General features: G+C 42.2%; 1 protein-coding gene across 2 annotated transcripts in view; it reads right to left on the bottom strand.

The window, feature by feature from the left end:
• EXO1 (exonuclease 1) overlaps positions 1-12,666 on the bottom strand; it is a 233,640-nt gene that overhangs the window by 195,692 nt on the left and 25,282 nt on the right. For both annotated transcript variants that reach the window (XM_078649397.1, XM_078649396.1), the window contains exon 3: positions 1,619-1,738. In XM_078649397.1, coding sequence (XP_078505523.1) covers positions 1,619-1,738 — 120 coding nt within the window. The remainder of the gene's footprint in view (positions 1-1,618; positions 1,739-12,666) is intronic.

Below are 12,666 nucleotides of genomic sequence, written 5' to 3'. Positions count from 1 at the left end.
GCAATAAAAGTTTGAATGATTTCATGGGTAGAAGAGTCGGCATGAGCAGAGGAGAGGGGGAATTGGGACAATGTGAGAAGGGTGAATGTTAGCACACAAGGTGAGGAGAGTGGCATCCTGATTGTTAGCCTATTAGCTTAGCTGAATAAAGCCAATTACAAGCAGGGTAGGGAAAATCATGTAATGGATATCGAGCATGGGGACTAGAAGATAGGCCGCAAAATCTCAGGAATGCAAGGGGTGAGTCTTGCGAAAGCAATACCCAGAAGAAGGGCCTGGCAAAGTGGAGAGTAAAGTTTAATGTTGGGGAGGGGAAAAGGCGAACGAGTCATGCTGCGAGAAATGTAAGTTCTGTTGGAAGGGAATACCTAATGATACGGTATTCAAATTCTATTACTGCATTAATATGTCCCTATTGGGGTACACATGTGGTGGCACTTATACATAAAACAAAAACAATGACCCCATTGGTAGAGAAAGTACATTTTTAGTCATGTACTTTCTTATTATTTTCAAACATTAGTTGTGCTATCCAAACGACAAATGAACATAAACAAAACACAGAAATTTGTGAAGGACTGGTACACATTAAAACATACATACATAAATACGTGGTAGGTCAATTATTAAAGATTGTCAACTGTGAACACAATAGTCAAGTAGGCAAATCAATTAGTTTTTGTTCCTAACAGACTTTGTACAGATGAATCTCAAGTTTGGTGCGTCGACGTTTCGACTCTGGGAAGCGATGCGCTGATTTGTGCGCATCAAGGGCGGGGTCTTCATCAGGACTGGATGGATATGGGACAGCCTTTTGAGGTGTACGAATCGTCAAAGGTGTATGACTCGTCTGGTCCTATGTTTGGGACGGTGCTAGTCAGCCGACTAGCACTTGTTGCTCTGTGATGCTGTCTTGTCTCTTTTTTACAACAAGAATAAAGCTGTGCAAGCATGAGGGGTTAATTCAATCAGGGATGCCGCATTAATTTGGGGACGAAGGCAGCTTACGTCTCTCTCCGTCGGATCCTGGGTGAGGAATGCCCTAAACGTCGACGCACCAAACTTGAGATCCAACTGTACAAAGTCTGTTAGGAACAAAAACTAATTGATTTGCCTTCTTGACTATTTGAATACCGTATCATTAGGTATTACCTTCCGACAGAACCATTATTGTTTGTATAACTACCCGCCCAGGTTCTGAGGGTTACAGGGTCACCCCATTATACTTAATGGGCGAGAAATGTAAGAGCATGCAGTGACATAATAAGCGTCACAGAGTAAGTTAATGAAGGCTCCACTCATGTGTCCTTTTTGCTCAGCAGACCTGTTACCAATAGGAAAGAAGCTATGAATTTTGTGGATTTAAACTTTCCATAATGGCTACCATTAATCATTTCTCCTGGTTGTAATAGTGAAAGGGTGTGCGGGAATTTAGCAGGGTCTTGACATTTGGTACAGCTCAACGAAGACAAACAATTCTGCATAACTTCAGACAACACACAATGCCCAGTACTGACATAGTAATCCAAACACACAATGCAATTGCAGATCAAGTTAAACAAGACAATCTCATCGCTCCATAATACATTTTAAAAAAGCAACATAAAAAAACACGTACTCTCGCCTCGACTTTTCCACTTCCTTTTTAGAAGGCAAAGTACATCCATCAAAGACCAGTATGGGCTTGATTCCGCATCCCAAGAGCATATCGACAAACTTCATGCAGTAGGCAACATATCTGGAGAACAGGAGACATTAACTGTTAACAGTAGCTGTAGCACGACTTCCTGGGTTCGCTCAATACTATAATAGGGGCTCCAATTTACAATATTTAATGAAAGCACATTTAAATTAATACAATCACCAAATTTCTTCTTATACCTTGAAAGGTGGAGAGGGAAAGACAAAGGAAATATAGGTCTCCAAAAACAGACCTAAGACAGGGAGATGACTTCCAAGAGTACAGCTTCTGTTTTAAACCAAAGTTCGCTTTTTTTCTTGCTTTCAAGCTTTCTGCATCGCTAATGTAGGTCAATGGTAGCAGATAACATCTCCCTATTTCTCTCTAAAAAATGTATTTTTGTAAAGATTTTAAAAAAGCATACCGGCATCTCCAAATTAGCCCACACGTGTACATTATTTGTCCCACCGATTCACCACTTGATATTTAGACATTTTACTTATTTCAGACAAGAAACTTTTGTCCTCAGTGCTAACAGCAAAAAACAGTAAAGCATAGTGCAGCCTCTCTCCAGTGAAAAAATAACACTAAATCGTGCGTACTGTCTTCAGAATTAAAACAGATGTTTGTCAGATTTTCGCACAGCATGATGACCAGCAGACATAGGCGCCTGGGGGCTATATGATAACCCAGCTACTATGCTGACCCCAGACAGTTCCTCTCATTAAGCATATGTCGGAGAGCACACCAATGGCATGGTCTCCATCCCCACTGCTAACAGGCTAAATTAACTAGAGAAAGCAATCATCATGCCAAATTCAGTTCCATCCAACCCCAGACTGAATCTTGATGTTGCTTTTATTATTTCATGCTACTCTATTGTTATGTTTGTAGGGCTCAAGAGGCAGAAGATCACCTAAATGTTCTTTTCATGCTAAGCTACCACAACTAGTTTCTTGAACGTATGCTTCTCCGTCACCTTCATAGGAGTGCGTGGCATGGCAGTGAGACTGCGGCTTCTCACCTGAAGCCGGATTCAATTACTTCATCCCTATATAACTGCCTTTGAAAAAGAAGCCCATTGTGCTTAGGTATAACAACCTAATAGATCTGGACTTAAAAAGGGAGCACAAACATGAAGAAAATAACTAATAGAGGGATGTAAGACAAAGTAAAGATAAACAATGGACAGGTCTATGGGGAAACGCCAAATACTAGTGTGTTCAGAAGCATCTCCTCCAAACCAAAGCAATCTTTCTCGCACTCGATCTCAAACAACACCTTTCAAAGCATAGTAAGGGTCATTTCACTTCAATAGCTGAAGCATCAGCTCAAACTCACAAGTGCCCTGGGTTTTGCTGCACTTATTAATGCACCATAATAAAGGCATTAAATAAAGGTCAGAGAGCTACAAAGAACAGAAAATGAAGGGCCACTCCATGCCCAAACCTAAGGAAAAGAGACTACATTGTTCAGGCTTTGAATAAGAGAATAAGCAATTTGAAAACACTAATCAGCCTACCACTCTGAGGAAAAAAGCATGAAATATCCAGAGATGCTGGCTGCTCACAACAGCACGTATGCAATTGGAGTTCAAACATACTGAATTACTGACTCAAACCAGATTAACTCATAACCTTCATAGCGGGTGGCCTGCAACTCAGTTGATTGGTCCCCTACTAAAGATGCCATCGAGAGAGGATTTTTTTCTTCTTTTTTTAAAGCATCATGAGGGACTCAAGTCTATCATTATCACCACCTGCCCCAGATTAGAATGCCTTAGAAGGACTTACTCATCACAAGACCGGGTACCACAGTCATCAGTAGTGCTGTGTGACAGATGTTCTAGCCAAACATGCGAGTCACCACCGTGCTAAACTGGAGGTTACCCAATGGGATCACTCAAACAAATTGAAGTGCTGAAAAATGGCTGAAAGCCATCATGTCACTGTTATAAACAATCAAAATTATGTTTGTGATGTATTGATAACTATTTAGGTATTTTTTCCAAATGTTAAAGTTTCTCATCATTTCTGATTGTGAAATAAATTATTGCTATTGCGGTAGGTTATTTAACTGCTCTTTGGCTTTCAGCCTGCTCACAGGTTTGCTATTGTTTCCATTATTCTCAGAAAAAAACACTTCCTATTTCAAACTGAACGAACAAATCATAGCCTGTACAGGACTACCTCCAAATCCAATAAGATAAAACAGTCAAAGCTATCTCTTGTAAAATAAACAAAGGCTGTTGAAATTAGTTATAGTATTTGGGTCATCTCATTAGGTAATGACCAAAGGAGGGAGAAGGCGATGAGAAAGAAGTTGCTTACTTGTAATGTAATATTATTTCACTTTCAAATGTATTGTCTCTGAAGCCATACATAAACAGTACATTAATTATATCTGCACATGTGCAGGATCCCAATATATATTTTTAAATATACATGGTTTGAACTTTCAAAATCATTTAACACTAGGCAATAGAGTTAGTCCATTCTAAAATATAATCATACTAAGCCAACTCAGTAGTACAGTACATACATGTTTTAAACATCTAAGACACTAGGCAGGGAAACCATGCTCCTTTACTAAGGTTGTAGGTAAGTAAAAAATGGGCAAGGCCACCTTAAGGTCTTTTGAAACTGCGCTCTTCTTCCATAAACAGCAAAGTGTTTAGACGTTTGTGTTGGAGGTCTGCCTGAAAAAGGATCTAACATGACCCGGAGCCAAAACTATGATCCAGGTCACTGGGGAGGTGGGTGGAATCTTTATAAAATTAGAGAGAACATTCAGGACAGAAAGTGAGGAATACAAGTATGAAACTTTTACTTGCCCATCATGGGATTGTTGCTGATATTCATACATGGTAAAATAGATTAGGAAGCTAACCCAATCAGGGAAGCTTGAGGGCAGGAACACAATGAAGGAAATTATGCAAACAAATTGCATTGAGAAGCTTTACCCACTAGAGCTTTGAGTTTACCTTATAATGATCTGTTGGCTTATAAGTAGATGATGATGAAGCTAGAGGCTATCCACCTAGCAACGCACTAGAAGACGTCTCACTAGAACAACCTTCTATTTGCCCATGTTCGGTGTTTTTTATCTACACAATAAAACAAGAACTTCTTAACATCTAATTTACATAAAGGCAATCTGTGTAGTGGAAGAGTTTAGAAAGAAAATTGGTAATGTGTTGACTGATTAATGTGAGCCTCTGAAATGACCGATGGAAGGAAAGAAGGTCAAGTTCATAGCAAAGTCTTATTAGTTTGGAGGACTGGAAGTATCATTGATGAAAAGAGCATGAAGCTCAGTCATCTTTCTGGCTGAAGTGATAGCTACAGGAATGAAACTTTCCATGACAAGCAACGTCGCCTAATCTCATCTTGAGCACTGATTGAAAATTGTGTCATGATAACTTAGATAGCCCACTATAAAATTATCCAAGTAAGAGAAGGGCTTCTTTGTAGCTGAACACTTCCTAATGCATTCTAGGAAATGCATACTCCCGAAGTTGTGTAAAGAGATGCCTCGACGTTTGCCAAAAGCGAATAGAGACAAATATACTTGAATAGAGGAGAAGTGTAAGCCAGAATTAGCCAAATAAAGAAGGCGAGGCAGATTCTTGTCGCAATTACTGTATTACCATTAACAGATGCAGAACCTCTTCCCAGTGAAAGAATGTAACAAGCATTGAAAATGCAATAGGTCTCGCCTTTGATTAAGTTAAAGCCATTTGCTTTGCTAATGGTATTGTATAGCAAAGCAAATGGCTTTAACTTAAGGAAAGACGAAACCTATTATTAGAAGTGAACCAGCACTTCTCAGCTGGGCTGCGCTCGTTTAATGAAAGTGTGTCAGCACTTTTCAGCAGAGCTGCACTCTTTTAATGAAAGAGAACCAGCACTTCTCAGCAGTGCTGCGCTCTTTTAATGACCCAGTACCAGCACTTCTCAGCAGGGCTGCATTACTTTGAAGTGGAGAGTATAAGCCCCAATAAGCAGGACCGCACTACTTTTATTGGGAGAGGATCAGCCCTTCGAATTAAGGGTGCACGTATTTTATTGGGAGAGAGTCAGCACTTCTCAGCAGAGCTGAGTTATCCTTATCATCAGAGTACCAGCACTTCTCAGAGCGGCGCAAGACGTGTAATGTGAAAGTATCAACACTTTTCTGAGTGGGACACTACTTTCAATGGGAGAGTACCGAAACCTTTATCCTTTGGTGCACATCTCTTATTGGGAGAGCACCAGCACTTCCCTGCTGCTGCGGCACTTCTGTCTAATAACTGCATCTGAAAAACGAGCACCCGCCCTTCTATACCTTCTTTCCATGCAGTGTGCAGGAGAGAAGTATATTTGGCTCCATATTTCCATCGCCAGCCCCGTGTACAAGGACGGGGTCTCTCTGGGTCCAGTGCTAGAGTTACACAAGGACATCTTCTCGGACCCGCCCCCCGCGTGCGGAACAGAAATGACTGAGCGCTGTACCTTCCAGTGCAAACTTAATAGTGAACTTTCTGAGAGAGCCATCCTATCATTGCGTCTGTTGCTTGGCCACATGCGGTGCAGACTCGGTACACACAAACTAATGAGGGGATGTGGCCTAACGGCTAGGGCGGTGGCCCTCGAAGCTGGGGGACCGATGTAGAGTGTTGGCAGGGACACCCGACATCTTGTGATTCTGGGTAAATCACTTAATCTACCCGTGCCTAACAAAAATGAATGTGTCAGTCTGTAACGAAACTGTTGCACATGTAAAGCGCTATGATACCTTCGGGTCTTGTTCCCGCTATATATATATTTTTTTTAAAATAATTACACATCAGCGGTACTGTCATTCAGTCCAAACCAGGGGGTACTGACTCTTCCCTCGGTCATGCCTTCTACTTCCCTGCACATCCTTCTCCCATTTCCTCCCCTGCCTGTAACCATCCCCGAAGCCCTGCTATATCCAACAGTTACAGCCTGCAGGAACATCCTTTCGAAAAATGACAGTAGCGCCCAAAGGCTGTCCAGCTACAAGCATCGGCGCGATCTATTCCACGCAGTCTACACTTACTGAATTACATCACAAGGTACAGACCTCTTTATAATGCATGTCGCACTACAGAAGCCCCTGTAACACAACACATCATGTAATAAAACAGAATCTAACATAACATAGCTTAACACAACACACCCCATGCTAAACATAACGCGCAATTAAAAACAACGCAGCGTAACACAACCCAATGTAGCACACAGCATCATATAACACTTAACATAACTTAGCTGAACATACAGTAAGTCTCTTGCCCTAAACAATGGACGATTCTGTAATACTATATATATAAAACGTATGGTAATATTATATTTGATAAAACAGCATACCATATAGTACACGAAGGTAGGTTAATGCACTAAAACACAGTCCCAGTCACCTGTAGATTTTCTAAAAATGAAAAACCTGGGAGGATGACCACCAGGGGGCAGCAATCTCACTGGCTTTGGAAAAGGAGTCAGACAAAATGATTTGAGGCTCTTTGCTCCCTGTGCCAAGCCCTTGCACCCACACTGCACTAAGGGGAGTTGCTTGGCATCAGCTTGCCCGTTCTTGGAACTACCTAGCCCAGGATTCAAAAAGTTCCGCGCCCGCCCGCTCGCCTCCCTCCTCCATGCAGCTTACAGAGACCGCCACTTGACATGTTCCAAAAGATAGGCGCATGCCAAGAAAAAAGTTATAAACCGTACTAAGAAATCCCTTCCGACAACAAAGCCGGCTTTAAAATATTACCAAATGACAGTGCGCTCCCCTCAGCCCGAGGCACCCTCAGAAGTTGGGGCGATAAAAGAGGAATGCAGCCGTTGCTACAGGGGCTGTTTACCCCAAGCTTCGGCAGTGGAGGCGGGCCTGGGACCGGTGCTTGTCAGCGCCTGTTCCCGAGCCTGCAATTCTGCTGGGTCACTGCATCCGGGGCTTACTGTTCTTGCAGAAGAAGAAAATAAAATATGATAACTGCAGAAACATAAGCACATTTGCGCCCCCCACCTCCCCCGGCTCCCTCAACCTCTCATGACCCTGGCAGTCTTCCTCCACAGCCAACTGGCAGCGTGTTTTCAATTAAGGGATCCGGGTTTGACGATTTAAAGCTTGCATTGTGCGCGCTATCTGAGCCCCAATGCTCCAGTGTCTGCCCTTGTGGAAACCAACACTGTACATATCTGCATTGTTGTGGTTACGGGGCATGCCAAGAGGAAGGGCAGTGTAGACGTACGTGGCCACGGTGGGGAAGGGCGGAGGAGGAGGCTGTGGGGAGAGGGGACGGGATGGAGGACAGCGTGGAAGAGGCAAAGAAGGGGAGGGAGAGATCGCGCCGGAGCACGTCTTTATGGGGCCATGTGTTTGAAACACATACCCCATAAAGATAACAAACCTTTTGCGACGGGTGGAAGTCAGACGAGCCCATCCAAGTGGGCTGTCTGACAAAGAGAAAAGTCCACATCACAGAAAGCTCTTTCCCAGTGGCTAGCCAACGTTTAGAATAAACGGTGACGTCGGCCAATGGGAAAGAGGGGCGGGGATTAAAGCCCAATACATGAAAGCCCTAAAAACATAACATTTCGCCAGCGAGACTACACATGTGCGCAGCCCACGCCAGCGAGACCTAAAAAGCATGTGGCAGGGATTTTCACTTATTTGGCGATAGCTAATATTTAAATGACCATTCTGTAAGTAAACAGAAAACAGAAGGTATAGCTTAGCATTGATCCGCAGGGGTGCTTGGCCTGCCTTGCCATGGTCATAGGAAAGCTCGGCTCGCACAAATGCTTTCTCTATGATTTGGGTATCTTCATTGGCAAGGCCAGTATAGAGCAATGAGGAAATTCTTTATTTAGCACCGTTTCAAGCGGACGCCACTTGGACTGGTAAATGGAAAAGTAATTTTCAATTGTGCTAAAGCATTTTTGTTATAGTCCACAAGAATACCCACTTGCCTGCCATTCTAGGATCTGGATGCATTTTCCTTGCTATTTTGCACTTAATTCCAGGATAACCCAGGGCCAAGAGATTGCCTTTGAGGCTTTTACTGTTCAACACTCACTTATGCTGTTACGGTGTGTCTGCTAAGCTGGTCTACCTTTTACTTTTGAACGTCTGGCAAATGGATTGATTTGATAGGAATATTCTGTACTAGCTGCCACTTCCAAAATGTTTCTGCTACTAACATGGGGAATCTAGATTTCGTGCCTCCTAATGTCTAAATTATTCACTGAACAACTGAATATAAAGAACACATCAGTAAACTGTGTATTATTGCACAGCTCCTCAGCTCACCCAACCACCAGTCAATATATTGTACTACTACTCAGTGAACCTAGATGTAATTTTTATTAGATATGCTTACTTACTAAATTAAAAGGAATGATTAGCTAATAAAATTAAAAGGAACATGCTAAAAGTTTGTTTTTAAAACTACAATAAAAAAAATCTTTAAAAAACTCATCAAGAGATTATCGTGGAACAGATGCCAACGTCAAATTTACACATAAAACAAAGTACATTTAGATAAGCTTCTTAAAGGCTTGCCAGGCTAGTGTCCTTAAAAATGGTGCAGACTGTAAGATACACAGCGGGCATAAGATTCAATTAGCTTCTTTTTTGTTGCAGCTCGTTTACAACTTAAGTCAAAACCCTAGTCGTCGGCAAGATTTAGTCTTGTATTGCCCCCTTTAAAACAAGGTATGGTAAGTTTTTGTTTTTAGTTATTTAAAAACATAACTATATAGCAAAAACATTTAAAACATAGCGAAGTCAGATGATGCCTCAGTTAATCCGATCATGCATACATCTATCAATTTTAGTTCATCGTAAAACTACTTATACTTCACATCTTTTACATAAATTCTAAAATCCGAAGGCATGAAATAGACTGCCAATAAAAAGGTACTAGTTAGGTGGCAGGTGCGAGAGGGATCCCATCAAATCGTAGGCGGTCACAGGCCAATGAGCAAAGTACAGTTGCAATCAGATTGAATTTAATTAAGTGCATATTGCAATGTCATGTGGCTTAATGGTTTTGGCTCACTCTGGACCTACTTGTTCTGGAGCAGCGAGTAGTAAGCAATTTCATTTGGCTTCATGAGCTGGGGTGACTCCCATTCGATTCGCAAAATTCTTTTATGATGGGAACGGGCCAGAAGTACCTAAACCCTGATGGTCTTGACCGACTATGTCCAGGGGGCTGCATGTCGGTAGTGGGAGTACATAATGAGATCGCCTTAAGCAACAATGTTTAGAATTAATATAAAGCAGGTAGACTACCGCTTTTAGCTGTCTGCGGGTCACGAGCTCAATAACTTAAACGCTTCACTAAGGAATTTCACACACATGGCTGAAAGCTATGCGCCATCTCTACTCAGACAGGGAGTAATGGCATTATTACATTGTGCTATGCCCAAGTGCTGAAATATCGGCTTTAACCAGTAGCACCTTAAACTTTTATACAGGGGCAAATGCAGACCATATGCATCAATGATTCCTTTCTAAAATTACACAATCTGCAGTGATGTTCGGGAGAGCCATTAAAACGCCCACATTTGTATGCTTTTAGGGGAATTAGCCAGCATCTCAGCCTCATACATTCTTTTTTTAAAGACCAGTTTCATAGGGCTGGATAGATATAAGGCTTTTTTACTAAGAACAGAGAAAAGTCACACAAAGTTCAGCATGGGCCTGTCATGATAGATCTTGCCTGACTTTCTCTCCTGATTTTATTTTTGCGATTTTGGAGGTTAACTTTGGAGGCTGGGTTTGGTCAAAGCACTGAGCTACCAGGAGTTCGACTGAAATCCATACATAGGTTTGCCAATGGAGTTTCTTGTCCTGGATGCTGTGCCATATCAGTTCTTTGAGGGAACCTGTGGGGGTATCCTTAAGCTTCGCTTAGTAGCCCAAAATCCAACCTTATCAATATACATTATTGTTTTCAGAGTCCTAATTCCAGCCGTATTTCGGATGACGACAAGCCGAATGGAAGGCTGAACAGGTGTCTGCAGCATCGAGTTTGGGCTTTGTCCAGCCATGTGGTGATGTCTGCAAAAATCAATGAGCAATAAGTGAGTTTGCATGAACATCAAATACTGTGCAGAACCCAGTAAGATGTGGTCCACGCATTTTTTTTGCCAGTTTTTAAAGCTCATTGTCATAGACAAAGTAGTCTTTTGGCCAGTGAGGTTTGTTAAATGGGAATTACACCGGTTGAAGCAAATGCCCAGCTACTTTAGGCACGATATTTCCTCCAAAACCAGGTTATTCAAGGAAAATATGAATTTGTTGGCTGTATGGTTGTTGCTAACGCCACATACTATGATTTTGTGGCTGCTAATGTATTTTCCTCGTAATACAGTACGAGTGCTTCCAAGGATCACTGAAGCCCTACTACCATGTGATCAAATAATAACTTTTCATCTGCATACTGGAGGCAATGAATGTGTTCCAGCCGCAAATTTGGGCGAGGGGGCACAGGCTGAACCTAGAGGGTCATTTATATTCACCAGACAAAGGTTGAACAGAAGTGCGGCTACACCAGTGTTGGTCCAGATGTTATGGGTTGTGACTCCGTTGGTCGAGATTTTCACTTTCACCCAAGTCCTGAAGTAAAGGCCCCTGATAGCTCTCAGAAGGTTTTCCTGAATGCCCCAGTAAAAACATGCCACAACTGCTTGCCGGCAGGTCCACACTCCCAGTGAGTTGAAAGATTGCCCTAAAAATTGCTGTTGCGGTTAGGAATACTGGGCAAATACAAATAATGTGCGCAATAGTTTCTTGAGCTTGATTACAGCCTCTGCAGGATACACTGATTCCTTTTTTAAGCAATTTCGGTGAAAGGTCCAAGGATGGGAAATCAACCAAGCGAAGCCGCTTAGTTTCCATATTTTTTGTGGACTGATTTACTAAAGCTCAGGTATTTCTACTGCGCTAGTCTTAAAGGACTGGATGGTTATCCTGGAGTGAGCGCGCTTTAAGAAGATATTTTTACTCTCTACAAGAGAGCTTCACATACTTTTAACATGTTTACTAAAGACTTGAAATGAGGCTCCGAATACTCACAGTTCGGAGAGGAGTTGGCCTAACGGCTAGGGCGCTCGACCTCGGAATCTGGTTTCGAGTCTCGGTAACGACGCCAAAACCTCCTCTGATTCTGGGCAAATCACTTAATCTCCCCGTGCCTAAAATGAATGTGTGTCCTCATGTAACGTAACTGGTGATATGTAAAGCACTCTGATACCCGATTTGGTTCGGGTCTAGTTCGCGCTATATAAAACTCTGCAAAAAAAATAAAAAATTATAATAATTTGTAGAGACTCCGTACTGGACTGTAAATAGTCACTGTGTGGGCCAGTATTTCTAGACAATTCAGTCCAGAACCTATGACCTAATGACTCTTCCTTGGCTGCTGTCAGTTTGTGACAAAATTTGACAAAGGCTTCCTTGTCTTGCATATTTTTGCTTCACAAGGCCTAACACCAACCTGATTTGTGCAGGCGAGGCATTCTGAAGGTGTCGAAAAACCTGGCTATAGGTGTTAAGGTTTAACGACTCTAGCCATTCAGATTCACGGCCACAAAAGTGCTTTGCAGCCATAGGTTATGGTAGGCAGAAGCTTTGTTTTAATAGCTTCCAGTATAGGGAAGAGCAAGCAGTTTTCAATCCTCTTCTGAAGGGATTTCGAAAGCCGCTACGAGAGACCATGGCTTCATTTTCATTTGTTCCTTGTGTTGTAAAAAAGTGCTGTTTGTATCAATTATCACTCCCAGATACTTGAATTTGAATTTAAAAGTATTTATTGAGCGCACGACTACCAAGCGGTTTCTTGGCGCTAAAGGATGCAGGCCCTGGGGAACAGGGGGGCAGATGCTAAGATGAGAAGGCTTGCAGGAAAAGAAAAGTTTTGAGGTTTGTAGGCTTGCTCTTGAATGGGATTGTGGGTATTTAGATGC

The sequence above is a fragment of the Lissotriton helveticus genome, chromosome 6 (genome assembly GCF_964261635.1).
Source record: "Lissotriton helveticus chromosome 6, aLisHel1.1, whole genome shotgun sequence".
Lineage (NCBI taxonomy): Eukaryota > Metazoa > Chordata > Amphibia > Caudata > Salamandridae > Lissotriton > Lissotriton helveticus.
Note: the sequence above shows the minus strand (reverse complement) of the source record. Positions and strands in the feature narration are given on the sequence as shown.